Below are 17,353 nucleotides of genomic sequence, written 5' to 3'. Positions count from 1 at the left end.
ATGTGTCGCTCGTGACGAGGATGAGCTTACGGTTGCAGCATTGGAGGGTGGGCTTCTGCTATCTTTTTCTGCCTGTACACACGTCCACTCTGACTATCCTCGAAAGTGATATGTCAAGCTTCCCCAGGTAAAACGTGCCATAGTGGTGCATTTATGCCCGCAGGGTGCAGCCACCTGGCGTGAACGACCACGGCTCCCTTCCCAGGCCCTTCCTCTTTAATGACGAAGGCTTACAAGGCCGCGGGTCAGGCTGCTTTCACCTGCATGCCATGGCCATCCTGCAGGTCCACCAGGCCAAGGTGCTAAAAGATCTGCATGAGGTTAGGACGGACCCAGGGCTGATGCAGGAACAGCGTACTGCGACCGACCTCGCCTTATGTGCAACGAATGTCACAGCGCACGCCCTGCCCCAGACAATGTCCATTCTTGTGGTAGAGCAGCACCTGTTGCTCAACCTTGCGGAGATGCACGACACAGAGAAAGTTCGCTTTCTCGATGCAAAGTCTGCTTTCTTGATGGCAGCATCCTGCCGTTACATGACTCGGCTGCCTTCAGGCCTCCAAAGTCCCGAGCCCTGTCTGCTTCTCGCCAGAGCCGCTCCACTGCGTTGCCGGCCCCAGCTCCTGTACCATCGGAGCCCGTATGCCGGCCTCAGAGAAAGAGATCCTCCCGCGGGAAGTCAGCTCCACCTGCCCATCAGCCGGCCCTCAAGAACCCCAGATGGGCTTCGAGGCGGTGCTGATATGGGCAGCCCAGGGATAAGGCAACTGCTTCTGACCGGTCTGGCCTGGGTGATCTCTCCAACCTCACCATCTCCCTTGGCCAGCGTGTTGTGAGTATTCATCGCCGAGTGCCCTCTGGGAGAGCAGTTCCTCATTCCCTGGGCCAGCGCACATCTTGACAACCAGGCGCTGGAAGTCTTTCCGGTCTATCAGGTGAATGCAAGTACCTCCCGTTCTCTCGTTCTCCGTCGAGAGACAGCCGGCAAACAGGTTAGTATGCCTGCCCCAGTCACCAGCCAAAGTTGTGGGCTTGCAGAGCAAGCCTTGCTGTGAACCACCCTGTCCAGGCACGGTCATTCCAGTTGTACACTTGGTGCCTCTGTTGCAGAGGCAAGAGGCCTGGTTAGTGTGCTCCAACCCCGTAGCCGAGTTGCGCAAGAGCTTTTACAGGCCTTATTTTATCATGCCAAAGAGAGGGGGAGGGTCACGCCCAATCTTGGATCTGCGTGCCTTGAACAAAGCCTTACACAGGCTTCCGTTCAGGATGTTAATGCAGAAGTGCATCCTTGCATCAGCATGACATCACTATTGGTTCACGGCCATCGACCTGAAGGATGCATATTTTCACATATCCATCCTTCCTCAACACAGACCCTGTCCTTGTCCCTGTCCCCTCGTGTCTTTACCAAGGTCGCAGAGGCTGCCCTGGCCCGCTGAGGGAAAATGGCATAGGCATTCTCAATTATCTCAATGACTGGCTAATCCTAGCTCACTCGCAAGATCTATTGTGTGTACACAGGGGCCTTGGCAGGTAACGCTCTGCGGGGAGTGGAGACTCCATCCCCATGTTGTCCAACTGATTTAGGAGACATTGCCCCCTTTGCCACTCTCTGTCCTTGGCACGGATGCCTTGGCGCAAAGCTGGCCTCGAGGGCTACGCAAGTATGCGTTTTCTCCAGTGAGCCTCACTTACACTCTGTGCAGTCAGGCAGGACGAGCAGCAAGCCCTGTTCGTTTCGCCGTACTGACCCATCTGTGCTTTGTTCTCAGATCTGATGATCCTGGCAGTAGCACCTCCCTGGTGCATTCCCCTGAGGTGGGACCTTCTCACTCAGGGAAAGGGGACGCTCCAGCACCCATTGCCAGACATATGGAATCTCCATGCCAGGCTCCTGGATGGGACGCAAATACAGTAAAACTACGCAGTAGTAAATACAATCACTCAGGCCAGAGCCCCCTCTATGAGGCGGCTGCATGCCTTGAAGTGGCGTCTCTTTGCAAACTGGTGTTCTTCCCATGGGGAAGACCCACAGAGATGTGCCATTGGGTCTGTGCTGTTTTTCCTTCAGGATGGGCTGGAGAGATGGCTGGAGCTCTACCTTGAAAGTGTACATTGCTGCCATAGCAGCATACCATGATGGATGGGAGACCATCACGACAGCGCAACCTGATCAACAGGTTCCTCAAGGGTGTGAGACGTTGTGTCCCTCCTGCCGCGGCGCTGAACCGGCCATTGGCTCCTCAGCATAAATCAGAATGAGTAACGTACCCCATCTCCTTTTATACCTGTATGTCTGGGGTGGAGTGTGGCTTACAAATTCCACTTGCCAATTCTCATTGGCCTTTTCTATTTTAACTCTTTCCCCGCCAAACACGGAATTTTCCGGGTTTCCGTGTTTTAGGTGTTATACGGTAAGGAAGACCCCTGCGCATGTTTTGAAAGAGTACGCAACTCTTTGATCAAAGAAACAGACTGCGATCATCTCAAACATGAAGAAGTGGAGTATGAGAAGCTCAAAATATCAGACATAAACATGCCTTTTTCTCAGCTTTTTGTCTGAAATGTTGTTTTTTGACAAAACCTGCCTCTGTTCAAGTCGCAATAAAAAAAGAACAAATGAAGATAAAATAAAATCTTTTTTTTTTTTTGCCTAAAAGCAGAGGCCCAGATCTTTATTTTGATATATAGCATCTTCATATATTCATGGAAGAAAATATTCTGCGGGCCATTAAAGTTTAGCGAAAATCGTCAAAAACCCTGGCGGTGGCTGGCAACTTTTTTTTTAAAACGCTGGAGGGGAAAGAGTTAAACAAAGGTGATTGGGGCTCTCAAGATCAAACCCCTAGTGTCACTACATCTACACAATGTCTCATTCCCTCCATCAGGGAACAGGGGTTACACCAGTAACCCAGATGTTTTCATTACTGTAACATTTTATATAAGTACAATCTGCTCAGCTGGGAAAATCTCATCAAGTACAAAAATGTTTGTTTAGTATATAAGATTATGCATGGTATAGCTCCTCCTCCTCTGGCTGGCTTTATCAAGTTTAAATCTACAGTAAACAGAGCAACTAGAGGTGCAGTTAGGGGGGACTGCACAATGCCATGTAGGGAAACTTAATTTAGTCAGGCTGTTTTTTCCTTCAGTGCATCACATCAGTGGTATTCAATACAACAATCAATTAGAGAATCCCCATCTTATTATTCATTCAGTACAATTCCAAGAAATGGGTCCTTGATAATGAACAATGTCGACACTGATGTAGTCTCCTTTTCTCTATAACTAGACTATATTAATAATTAATTTGTATAATTTAAGTGTATTATATATATATGTGGTATTTAACTGAGTTGTATATGCTTTTTATCTGTTTTGTATATGCTTTCTTTTTTCTTTTGGAAGCCTAATAACATCAGGCAAAGGGACTGACGGTGAAAATTAGCCTTTTGGCTAACTCGGGTACATTTACATTTATTTGAATGTTGATTAATGTACATTGTCCCTTTTTAAATAATAATAATAATAATAATAATAATAAAAAAGTGCTTTGTTTGTATGTTTGCATCTGTACAGGATGATTGTGCACATATGGTGCCGTTTTTTGGCATAGATTCAGAATATGATGCGTTGTATGTGTGCACACTTGTGTGATTGCTTGTATTTTTCATGCTAAACAATAAGGGTGGGAATAAGAATGGATCTTGGATATGATCTCTTTTTCCCAAAATGATGAATGTGAAAAACAGAACAAAAATTTGTTATTCTTTCCATTAGAATATTGATATATATATATATGATATATATATATATATATATATATATATATATATATATATATATATTAAAGATGCTGTAAGCTATTTTTTCATGGAAAAGGATGCAAAACAAAAAAAATCATACTCTTAGGATTATACCATATTGTGGTTGTCCAAAAAAGGACACTGTGGAGGGGGGTTGAGGGGGTTTATTTGATGCATTGTATTTCATATATTTAAGAAATTACATTTATTGTAACATACATTTTTTTTTACATTTGAAGTATGTAGATCTTAATGTTTTTGTTTTTGTACTTTTATTTTTTAGTTTTCTACTTTTTGTCTTGGAGAAATGAGAATAAAAACTTGGAGAGAAAGAAACTAAATTAAGCAGCGTCATAAAGGTTTCCACTTCCGTGGTCACCCAACTCATTTACCACCATTTTTTTAATTGGGACATGTGCAAAGGATTGTGGGTGATCGAAGGCCACAAAGGATACACCTGATGCATTCTCCAAAATATGGCAAAGAAGGCTGCGAAACCAGACTGCCTTCCAAGAGTCCTCAAAATTGAGATGGCCTTCGATGGTGCTTGATGATGTGGCAGCCGATATATCCAGCCTAATGAGGCTGCAGCCAAGCACCCTTAGTCTTCCGCTCTCTGTCAAAATAATGGCGTAAGGACACGTGAACACGAAATCTGGTGCGGAGTATCGAATACACAGAATGTACGACAGTCCTAACTGCATGTCAATATGAAGAAAGCCAAATCCCGGACATTTATAGCCAATTTTGAAAACCCGGCCAGATGCTTTTTTTAGGTCATGTCTGGGAAAAAGAAGACGTATGGTCAACCTATCCTACTCCCTTAAAGATATTATTGAAATGTGTGCTGAGATATCTCACCGGTCTCTGTGACAGCTGTAAACTTTGCAAACAGCAAACAAAAATGTGCCTGCGGACATTGAGGTTTTTCATCTGTCAATAATTTTGATCGTTCTCATAGTGTTGTATTTGAAGCAGATAATGGGGGGTATGATTCATAATGTTTATCAGTTGAGGGCGTTATTGTGCCACTATTGAATTTGACAGCCACAGGAAAAAAAAATGCTGCTCTTTTGCTCGGTTTTGGTCTTAAAATTATCTTTGGAGGGTGGGGTTTTGGAATGAGGGGGCATGGCTAATTTAACAGCTCAATCACATTGTTACGTCCCTAAAACGGCTCAGGGAATGAGGGGACACAACATAGAGTAATTTTTTTAATATTCCCAGATTAGTTATCCCTGTTAACGCCACTAAGATGCTGGAGCAACAAGACACTAAGACATAAGGAGGTTTAAGTCAAGTAAATGAATATATTTATTCATTGCAACCACGTGCACAAAGGAGAGAGAGACAAAACGAATCCAAATACCGTACCCAGGGAGTAGGAATCTGAACGGTGCTTAAAGCAAAGAAATAATCAAAACAAAACCCACGTTCTAACTACATTCCCGTTCCCACTAAACTACGACATCAAAGAAAGAAACAAAACAACATCGACGGCGTTGCAACACACCTCGCTAACCTACTCTACATAAAAACTCAAAACATACAAAAGTAGCACCCGCTCCTTACCTGTTGTATTAACAGAGTGCTTCCCTAGGTGTTGCATGAATGGAAGTCACGTGACATGCTTGCCTGATTACTACTCCCTGGCCGGTTGTAAAGCAATACAAAAGAAACAAAAAGAAGAAACATAAAGACTCAAGTTTCCAACGTAATCCAAAAAAAAAACGTTAACAAACTATTAACTCAAAATATAAGCTTTAGGTAACAAAACGAAAAGAAAACGACATGCCAACATCACAGCGTGACCCGAAACGAAAACGAACAGTTCCCTCCTTCTCTCTCTCTCTTCCGGTCCACGTCAGTCTCTTATAGCAAGGACGCCCATTCCGGTGCGCGTCACAATGATGACGGACAGCCAAAAGCACCGCCCTGAGAGATGATAGCAGAGAAAGTGAAAGCAAAGACAACAACAAAAGAACAACATATCCTCGGAGCACGTAACATCCCCACCCTAAAAAAAACAAACATGATACAACATTATGTTTGTCACAAATTCCACAAGGGGAGAAAGACAGATAAAACAAAAAAAAAACTCAGACAATGGACAATATTCATACACCCTGATTAACGCCTCAAACTCTTGAAAGCGCATCAGCTACTACGTTCTCCGAGCCCCTCTTATGCCGGATTTCGATGTTGTAATTTTGGACAATTAAAGCCCACCTCATTAACCTTTGATTCTGGTTATACATTCGGCACAAAAAGGTTAGGGATTATGATCGGTGTAAACAATCACTGGATATGCCGTAGATCCAACATACACTTCAAAATTCTGGAGTGCCAATAGCAAAGCTAACGCGTCCTTCTCAATGGTTGAATAGTTGATTTGGTGCTTATTGAATTTCTTGGAAAAGTAACAAATGGGATGATCCACTCCATCTGCACTCTCCTGAAGAAGCACTGCACCCGCACCATACACACTCGCGTCAACCTCAAGCTTGAACGGCACCGTGAAATTAGGCGCGGACAACACCGGCGCACTACACAACAATGCCTGAATATTCTCAAAAGCTTGTTGACTTTCCAAAGACCAGCTAAAGGTCTTTAAAGGACTGAGCAGATCCGTTAAAGGACGAGCCACAGTGGAAAAATTCTTACAGAAAGTTCTGTAATACCCTGCCATCCCGAGAAAACAATTCACGTCTGGTCGAAGGTGCGGGAAACTCAAGAATGGCTAGAATTTTAGCTTCCACTGGACGAACTTGACCTTGACCTACCTGCTTTCCCAAATATCTGACAGTGGCCTTGCCAAATTCACACTTGGCCAAATTCAAGGTCAATGAAGCTTTTTCAAGGCGTTGGAACACTGTTCCCAACAAGGACACATGTTCAGACCAACTAGTCGAATACACCACCAAGTCGTCTAAGTAGGCACTGCAGTTCGAAACGCCAACAAGTACAGTATTTACTAATCTTTGAAAAGTGGCCGGGCATTTCAGTAACCCGAATGCCATAACCCGGTACTGCATGAATGAATCAGGTGTCACGAAAGCAGAAATCTCTGAAGCTCGAGGGGTTAAAGGCACCTGCCAATACCCTTTCAGCAGATCTAGTTTACTAACAAACTGAGCTGAGCCTAAATTATCAATACAATCCTCCATGCGAGGCAAAGGGAAGCAATCTGGCACAGTGACAGCATTGACCTTACGGTAATCCGTGCAAAATCGATAACTTCCATCTGACTTCGGGACAAGTAGGCACGGTGAGCTCCACAGGCTACTACTAGGTTCAGTAAGACCTTCTCTTACTAAATAGTCAACTTCATCTTTCATTAAAGATCTCTTAGTGGCATTCATTCTATATGGATGCTGCTTAATAGGGTGCGCATCCTTCACATTGATGTCATGGTACAGCACCCGTGTTTGTGTAGGAACATTACCACAAATTTCGGAAAAACCATGAATGAGCGCGGTCACATCTTGTTTCTGTGCTCCGTTAATCCCACCAGGAAATTTGACAGATCGCTCAATACCTCGGAGTTTGACAACCGCGTGAGCGGTAATGGATCACTGCGTAGCATCAAACCATCCTCATCGATCGATACTCCAGAAGATGACGCTTCCACATGACAATTCACAGCCACCGGAGAGATAGCGGGCCCTGCAGTCTCATTCGTAGGTGATTTTAACACATCATCTCTAGAATAGTACGTCTTCAACATGTTAATATGACAGACTCTTCGCTGTCGCTTCCTGTCAGGTGTTCTAACAACATAGTCAGTTTCACTTCTTTTAGCCACGATCTCATATGGTCCAGCAAAGCGTGCTGACAAGGCCGACCCTGGTATAGGTAACAACACCAACACTTGGTCTCCAACGGAAAATGAACGAAGAACTGTTTTTTTATCAAACCGTTTCTTCATATCACTCTGAGCGTGAGACAAAAAATCTTTCGCCAAGTCACAGGTGCACACGTTCCCGGAGTCTGCAAACATAATCCAACACATTAACCTTCGGGCTCAAGTCATTACTAATACCAAGCATTTGTTCCTTAAGCACCTTCAAAGGTCCCCTATCAGAATGTCCGAAGACCAGGTCAGCTGGACTAAACCTTAATGATTCCTGCACAGTCTCCCGTATAGCGAATAAAACGAAAGGAAGTCCTTCGTCCCATTCATTACCTGTGTCCACACAGTACTTTTTCAACATTGATTTCAGCGTTTGGTGAAATCTTTCCAGGGCTCCCTGGCTTTCAGGATGATACAGACTTGACACACGATGGTTTATATTGAGCGAGCTCAACACCTGCTTAAACACTCTGGAAAGGAAATTCGTTCCCTGATCAGTCTGTACGAACTTCGGCAGTCCAAAAGTAGAAAAGAATTTAATAAGGGACTTAATTACAGCTTTAGCAGTAATTGTACGTAACGGAATAGCCTCTGGATATCGAGTAGCAGAACACATGATCGTGAGAACATACTGATTACCCGATTTCGTCTTAGGAAGCGGTCCCACACAATCCACGATTACATTCTCAAACGGCTCACCTAGTGCTGGAATAGGCACCAGTGGAGCCGGGGGAATAACTTGATTCGGCTTTCCCATATATTGACACGTGTGACATGTACGACAAAAATTTGCTACATCTTTCTTAAGTCCAGGCCAGAAAAAATGTCGCAAAACACGGTCATACGTTTTAGTGACCCCCAGATGTCCAGAAAAACGTGATCATGCGCCAGGAAAGTACGGGAGGGCGGTATGTGGAAGGAATCACCACTTGATATACTGATACACCCTCCTCACTCGCAGTGGTAGTCGGCTGCCATTTACGCAACAACAAACCACCATCGATGATATACGAGACTCCCTTGTCTTTCCCATCCCTTGCTGCAACGAAACACTTCGACAAAGTTTCATCCATCTTCTGGGCTTCCACAATTTCCTCACGAGTAACTGATAAGGGCAGAACAACATTACTGACCTTTGTAACTTCTGTATCTTTACTAACAGGATCACTGTGTGCAACAACTTCACCAGACTCAGACACACACAAAAAGGTATCCTCCAACACAACCTCCTCATTTTTTTTTTTTAACCTGCGCACGAGTGAGAACACATGCCGGAAAAAGATCAGGGTATGTCTGGGCTAATTCCTCTGATTCTGGAGTCAAGACAGGGCTGTCAACTACTTCTAGTGCAGGTAACACTCTCCCTCCAGCCAAGTCATTTCCTAAAATAAATGACACCCCTGGAACTGGCAACGCAGAACGTACCCCCACATTGACAAATCCCGTGACTAATTCAGACCTCACATATATACGATGCAAAGGCACCTTCACCACTTCCATACAGAATCCCTGAACTAATATGCTAGATCCCAAATGTGACTGATCAGAAAAGGGCAACGCATCAGCACATATAAACGAATAAGCAGCCCCTGTATCACGCTAAAATCTGTATTTCCACCTGCTCCTCAAGTTTACCACTAAACGATACAAACCCTTTCAATAAGAAAGGCTTGTATATACCATCAGGTGACACTTCTGTGGCATCCTCAGGAACCGTGTTCACAAAAGCAACAGGCCTCTGCTGTGAACCATTCTGCGGTTTGCGTTTCAGCACTAAACAATCTGCAATAACGTGACCAGTCTTATGGCAATAAAAGCACTCACGTCTCTCTTTCGATTGTTCACCCGCCATCTTCGTCTGTTCGTTAGCAGATCTCCACTGAAACAACTGAGGCTGAGCTACACCAACAGTCGTATTTCTATCCGGGGCGCGCACTACAAAACACATTCTTATGTGTGAGCGCAAACTCATCAGCGCGCACGGCTGCCGTGGCAAGATCAGTGACTTTTTGCTCATTCAAATACAGAACAACGCGTTCTGGCAAGCATTTCTTAAAATCCTCAAGCAACATTAATTCTCGGAGGGATGCAAAATCAGTTACCTTACTTGATACACACCATTTATCAAACAATACCCCTTTCTCGCGCGCGAATTCCACAAACGTCTGATTCCCACTCTTCCTGTGGTATCTAAACCTTTGCCGGTAAGCCTCCGGGACTAACTCAAACGAACGAAGGATAGCTATTTTGACGGTCTCGTACTGTAAACTTTCCGCTAACGAAAGTGCAGAAAAAAACTTCCAAAGCTTTCCCTGACAACCGGCACTGCAACAATAAAGCCCAAACATCTTTTGGCCATCCTAAAGAAAACGCTATCCGTTCAAAAGCTCCAAAATAGCTATCCACTTCCGACTCTCTGAACAAGGGCACCAAGGGAAGATTTTTACTCACATCAAATACCACCGAGGCTGTAGAACCGCGAACTGTAGTATCTTTATTCACCAAGTCAGAAGTGATTGGACCAGCAGTAACAGGGGCGAGCGTCCTCCCCTCTATCTCTAACATGCGCAAGTTCACTTCCTTCTCAGCCTCTATTTCCAACCTACGGATTTTGAGCCGCAGATCAAATTCGCCCTGTCGTGCTTGAGCTCTCTCCTCTGCTTCCATACGGAGTCGGGCGAGACGAACTTTCAATTTCGACTCCCCTATCGATCCCGGCATGGCCGGGGAAAACGGCTCGAAGAGTGGAAAAGCTGCTCGGCTTTCGACCTCGGTCTCCGTCCCAGCGAGTTTCACAACTTCCTCCCCAGCCTTCATACTTTGCGCATCATCGGCGATTTGATCTGCTTCTCCCTCCGCCTCAGATAAAACCAAAATATCTAATTCCACTAATCGATGCAATAAAAAATCTTTAATTTCCTTTTTAACAATTGTTGCCTAACAGAAATTCGAAGTGGTCAGCTATAACGATCAATTCATCTTTTCGACATCTCTCAAACGCCCCAAACGAAGGATTCTCAATAAAATCCTGCGCGTCGCGATGTCATAATGAAATCTACAAACGAACCACAGGCCACCCACCAAATCCCTAAATCAAATGTATACTCAACAACTTGAACCAGCACCCCAACAACGTCTCCAGGCTTTAAGGAACGGACGAGCCCCCAATTTATGTTACGTCCCTAAAACGGCTCAGGGAATGAGGGGACACAACATAGAGTAATTTTTTTTAATATTCCCAGATTAGTTATCCCTGTTAACGCCACTAAGATGCTGGAGCAACAAGACACGAAGACATAAGGAGGTTTAAGTCAAGTAAATGAATATATTTATTCATTGCAACCACGTGCACAAAGGAGAGAGAGACAAAACGAATCCAAATACCGTACCCAGGGAGTAGGAATCTGAACGGTGCTTAAAGCAAAGAAATAATCAAAACAAAACCCACGTTCTAACTACATTCCCGTTTCCACTAAACTACGACATCAAAGAAAGAAACAAAACAACATCGACGGCGTTGCAACACGCCCTCGCTAACCTACTCTACATAAAAACTCAAAACATACAAAAGTAGCACCCGCTCCTTACCTGTTGTATTAACAGAGTGCTTCCCTAGGTGTTGCATGAATGGAAGTCACGTGACATGCTTGCCTGAAGAAACATAAAGACTCAAGTTTCCAACGTAATCCAAAAAAAATGTTAACAAACTATTAACTCAAAATATAAGCTTTAGGTAACAAAACGAAAAGAAAACGACATGCCAACATCACAGCGTGACCCGAAACGAAAACGAACAGTTCCCTCCTTCTCTCTCTCTCTCTTCCGGTCCACGTCAGTCTCTTATAGCAAGGATGCCCATTCCGGTGCGCGTCACAATGATGACGGACAGCCAACAGCACCGCCCTGAGAGATGATAGCAGAGAAAGTGAAAGCAAAGACAACAACAAAAGAACAACATATCCTCGGAGCACGTAACACACATGAAAGCTTCAGAATGCTAAAATAGCTTACAGCACCTTTAAGAGGTACAATATAACAATGCTTTTAAATATTGATTTCCCTCACCTATAATAAAGTTTTTGAATTCTCAATAGTTTGATAGTTTTGATGCAAGTTAGACAAGAATGTGTGTGTGTGTGTGTGTGTGTGTGTGTGTGTGCAGTGCAGATCTTTTGTTTTAATGCTGTATAGAATTTGAGAAGACAACAAAGCTCCCAAGCTTTTGCATGTTTAGAATAACACTAGTCTGTGTGTGTGTGTGTGTGTGTTTCAGGTTCTAGCACAGATTGAGGATAAGCAGCAGAAGTTACCTGAGGTTCGAGCCTGTCAAGGAGGCACAGCAAACACCAGCACTCTACAGAGACTCATGCAGAATTTTGAACATGATATTCAGCTACTTGTTGCACAGGTGAATTTATGCAGCACATCTATGTGTAGATTGAAACATGTCAACACATACTTCCTATAGCTCAGCTGAGTCTAGCAATGCAAAAGGTCACAGAATTGTATGCGGTCTCCAAAATTAAAATTCACCAAGCACCAAATAGAAATTGGATTCAGAATTTCTAATTGGAGTTACTTGCCAGTTGGCTGATAACTTTATTAGGAACTGCAACATAATGCATGGTTTAAATCAAATCTTAAGAATGTTAATCTGAAACCTCACTGATGTTAGTGAAGAGCACTATTCATATCAAAGTCCATATAAAAGCATGTCATGACTTGCATGTCTTCTCAAAACCTTTTTCTCAGTGCACAATTTACCACCTGATGATCTTGGTGCCTATTCAGTGTGGTGACACATTATATATGGAACAAAATCCTGTGTCTTATAATGCAAATTTTATGTGTTATACTGTAAAATGCTAAATAGTTTCATGAAAAGATGTGGCAGTTGTGGCAAAAAGTTAATATTGGGCCCCCCTTGTGTATTTTCCTCAGGTGAGAGGGTTACAGGAAAGTGCGGCCCAGCTCAGAACGGTTTATGCTGGGGAGAAAGCAGAAGCCATTGCCTTGCAGGAACAGGACGTGATGCAGGCATGGAAGGAGCTGCTTATATCCTGTGAGGATTGCCGAATGCAGATCACCACAGCAACTGACAAGTTGCATTTCTTTGGCATGGTGCGTGATCAGCTGACGTGGATGGACAGCATCATCTGTCAGATAGGAACTGGGGAGAAACCAAGGTAGGACACGTTCTGGGACACCTATTCTGTCCTTATAGGAAATAATTAATATGCTTTAACATTATCATGCATGAATGTAGTTTTGGGTCCGAGTCCACCTTCGAGTTTGAGTCAAGTCCGAGTCTTTAAAAAATTGAGTCCGCGTCAAGTCCAAAAGGGGCCGAGTCGGACTCAAGACTGGGTCCATAACAGGCCGAGTCCAAATTAATCTGTTCATGAAGCTGAAATAAAATTGTAACTGTAGGGGGCCTGTGTATCTCAGCGAGTATTGACGCTGACTACCACCCCTGGAGTTGCAAGTTCAAGTGACTCCAACCAGGTCTCCTAAGCAACCAAATTGGCCCAGTTGCTATGGAGGGTAGAGTCACATGGGATAACCTCCTCGTGGTCGCTATAATGTGTGGTTTGCTCTCGGTGGGGCACGTGGTGAGTTGTGTGTGGATGCCGTGGAGAATAGCGTGAAACATCCGTGGTAACACGCTCAACAAGCCACGTGATAAGATGCGCAGATTGACGTCTCAGATGCAGAGGCAACTGAGATTCGTACTCCACCACCTGGATTGAGTCGTGTCACTACATCACCACGACGACTTAGATCGCATTGGGAATTGGGCATTTCAAATTTGGGAGGAATTTTTTTTTTTTAAAACAAAGCAAAATTGTAACTGTAAACTCAACATCAATATTTTAAGCTTATTTTAAACTGCACAACTAAGAAAAACAGTTTGTCAATATAAATGTAACAAAAACACCGCTGTTGCAAATGCACATTTTATGATTGGTATCCTGTAGAACAGACTTCATAGTGGTTTCAGAATGAAAGTAAATGCTTTAAGTGTATGAAGACAAAACTGTCCTTCAACACAATTCTTATTGCATTCTGTTGACATTTCAATTATTTGTTTCTTTTTCCTCCTCTCAAGCATAAACTAAAGAAAGTGAAAGCTGTGTTAGTCATTACAACCAACGTTATTATGGTTCAAATTTTTATTTAGTTTTTATTTCTACTTCATTTTCAATTTGTCAATTTAATTAAATTTTATATAAAACTATCCCTATCTAATAGTCAATACTGAGATTTCTTTCTGAATCTTTTTTCTCTGTCTGACGACTGATTTGACTGAAATATACAGTACATAAAAATGAGTCAACACATTAGTAATTAGCACTTGCTGACAAGTTACGTCTCACGATTTGACTGCAAATGCTAAATCCAAAAACACTGGAAAAAATCACTGATAATTTTAGGGCCGTGTCATCACAGACATGATGTTCTAGTTAATTTGCGGGACACTGCACAATGCAGGGCAGTTCTGCATGCTGCTCGTGTACCTAAATCTCTGATGTGTCCATGTGCATCTCGCAGCAGCTGCCACAGAAGATTAAAAAAATTATAATAATTGATATTTGCTTGAGTGGCAGCCGCGTTAGTCTGACCAACCGAAGAAAATTTCATTGAGCTTCATCGGATAATACAGTTATTTTATAGTCTATAATCAAAATATTTCACTTCCCAAAATATCCTAATATTTTATTGTGCGTGATTGAATGTTGTGAATGGTGGACAAATGCTGTAAAAGAATGTATTTTAAGCAGCTCATCAATGCTTTGAAAATATTCAATCAATAATAAATAGGTGCTGTTTATCTGTTTAGAGTTGCTGTCTGCTTTAGCAATAACTCTTTTTCCCGATTATTTTAAAAGTTACACAGTTAATTCATCAAGCTATTATGGACCAGTTCAAGCTGACATCACGGTGTGGACCACAAGAGACTACAGAAGCCTTCATGTGTGATACATTACGCCTTAATATCCAATATTAATACTATTTTAATGTATTTTTATTCTATATGCTGTTTTTAGTAAACTGTGAGAGACATGATGTGGGTGACTTGACTCAATTAAGTCAAAAAGAGCACCGTCTTGGCTGCACAAATGCCAAATGCAATTTTACCGGTTGTCAGGTCCCGTGCCGTGTGAAAATGCCTTGTTTAGTTTCTATTACATTGGATACATACCCGTCTTTATGTTTTTGTCATGCCAGCCACCTCTATAGTCGATGTAGTCTCTGTAGTAACATTGAAGTGTATTGGTTGACTGATGAGTGTGCCTGTGCACGTGTGTATGTGTGTGTGCATGTTTGCTTAAACACAGTGAAACAACTCTGGCTATGTCTATGACTTCAATGGCTAATACAGCTGCATGCAGACAGAGATGTGTTCATTAATTTCATTAAGTTTTTTATTTATTTTTGTATTATTTCATTGCATCTCAAATGTCATGGACTCGGCTGGACAAAATTTGGGGACAAAATACCAAAGAGTCCCAAATGCTCGAGTACGAGTCAAGTCCGAGTAAAAATGCATCCCTTAAAATTGGCCTCGTGACTCGGACTCGAGTCCGAGTCCAAACTCAAGTACCCCAACTCTACATGAAGGTCTATGTCAGATCAGCTGGACAATAGCCACTGTGGCCACTGGAGTGTACAATAGGCATTCCGTTACCGCAAATATGTGATAACTCGGTAAGTGCATGAACTACAATTATGAATTACACATCATACTGCTATTAATAGCTCTGTATGTGTATTATCGTGAATTCTGTTAAGAACACCATAGATCTGTTCCAAAAACTAGTAAATGTACATTAAGAGGCTGTTCACACCAAACACTTTTTTACATCTTTGATCTCTGTGCCGCCGCGCCTTGCCTTTTTTCAGCAACACGCACGGAATGCCAGATTTTTAGAAGTCAATGGTTCGATTTAAAATTTAATCCCAGTTTCAAATTAAAAGAATGTGAACTTTTAAAAGCATGTTTCGGGACACCTCTGAAGTTGAATTTGTTTCGCTGCATCTAGCTTTTTTTTGCACAAGAATGCATTCAGTTGGAACGGGCCCTAAGGCATCATTCTAACTGAAATGAAACCTAATAAGTGACTGATTTGAACACTTTACTTGGGTAGAAACTCACGTAGGCACACAACACATATAGCAGATTTTACGCAAAGTGCATGGTAGACTTGGTATATATTTATGTAAATATGATGCACTATAATGTTGACTAGATAGGCAGCTCAGGTTTTGGAACAGAGCTATAGTGTGTTTGGAGCAACAGTTCAAAATATTTAGCATTATACATGGTTTATGTATTGACAAAGCTAAAGAATCTGTGTTAAGAACCTGTAATATTGCAAAAGCTTAGAAGGCATTACGAGAACTCTACATGATACCAAAATGGCCTTCTGTTGTGGTTTACTTCTGTAGGTAGGCTTGGCCCATGTATTCTTCCACAAGTAACTCTCTCCTCTCAATGTCAGCTCTTTCCACAGAGCTTTAATGGAATATGGGCTCTCTGGTGCTTGCAGGGATGTGTCATCTGTGGAGGTCCTGATGAACTATCACCAGAGCCTCAAGAGTGAGGTGGAGGCCCGCAACAAGAGCATCATACATTGTATTGAGATGGGAAAGACCTTACTGGCTGCCCGTAACCCTGCATCAGAAGAGGTGACCAAGAAAAACCACTAACATCCTGTTCTAGAACTCTTGCCACATTTTAAATGAGCCTAAGTTATGCTTATATTAAGTTCTACTGTGTTGTACCTGAGCTGTGTGAACCTGTGGTTGACTGTTTCAGATCAAAGACAAGTTGGAGAAGGTTTTGGCCAAGCAGATAGAGCTCACTGAGAAATGGGACAAACACTGGGAAGAGCTGCAGCAAAGTGAGTGAATTGAGATTAATGGAGACAAAAGAAAAGAAGAAGAAAATAAAGGAAAAGATATCCTAACCTAGTGAACTGCCTACATGGAGAGTATTTTATGAGCTAGTAGCAAAGTTATGCTGCCATCTAAGATACCCTGATGCCGAATTCTAATGCGGAATCACATTATCCTTCACGATACATCAATCACAGAATTATTTACTGTGAGCTCAAGAAAAAGACATAAATATGCATATTATAAATTTATTTTTTCAAATCGTGATGGTGCTGTTTTTTACATCGTTAATGTCCTGACTATACTTTGTGATCAGTCTAATGCCAATTTAGTGAATTAAAGTACCAATTTCCTTCCGAAACAGCAAAATCTGTACATTCTTCCAAACTTTTGTACTGTACTGTATACAGTAGTACTACCTTAAAGTTTAAAACTGCCACTTAACAGATCTCATTACTTTTTCAATCCTTGAAATCCTCATCAAAATCGTGATTTTAGGACATACGGTTCAAAAGTTAAATTTCTTGACTCATAGATGGGTCTGTCACCAAACTTTGCATGTCTCTTGAGATCATGGTCCTGATGAAGCATACCAAGTTTCGTTTCAATATGACAATCCATTGCCAAGATATAGCCTCACATCCTGTTTTATGTTGACCATGTTCAATTTGTGTTAACAAATTCGGAATCATTCATTCTGTGCGGATCAGTCTGGAGACTATTTTGAGACAATGTTTAGGCAAATCGGGCAAAGTTAAAAAATGGCAGTGTTTTAATTTAATCAGTCCATTCA

At 42.5% G+C, this 17,353-nt stretch overlaps 1 protein-coding gene across 3 annotated transcripts in view; it reads left to right on the top strand.

The window, feature by feature from the left end:
• Positions 1-17,353, top strand: part of LOC127622886 (spectrin beta chain, non-erythrocytic 4-like) — a 119,587-nt gene that overhangs the window by 90,012 nt on the left and 12,222 nt on the right. For 2 of the 3 annotated variants that reach the window (XM_052097018.1, XM_052097017.1), the window contains exons 26-29: positions 11,933-12,067; positions 12,601-12,845; positions 16,164-16,350; positions 16,481-16,565. In XM_052097018.1, the coding sequence (XP_051952978.1) occupies positions 11,933-12,067; positions 12,601-12,845; positions 16,164-16,350; positions 16,481-16,565 (652 nt within the window). The remainder of the gene's footprint in view (positions 1-11,932; positions 12,068-12,600; positions 12,846-16,163; positions 16,351-16,480; positions 16,566-17,353) is intronic. The other variant, XM_052097019.1, reaches the window with a different exon arrangement.

Source organism: Xyrauchen texanus, chromosome 29, assembly GCF_025860055.1.
Source record: "Xyrauchen texanus isolate HMW12.3.18 chromosome 29, RBS_HiC_50CHRs, whole genome shotgun sequence".
Taxonomy (NCBI): domain Eukaryota; kingdom Metazoa; phylum Chordata; class Actinopteri; order Cypriniformes; family Catostomidae; genus Xyrauchen; species Xyrauchen texanus.
Note: the sequence above shows the minus strand (reverse complement) of the source record. Positions and strands in the feature narration are given on the sequence as shown.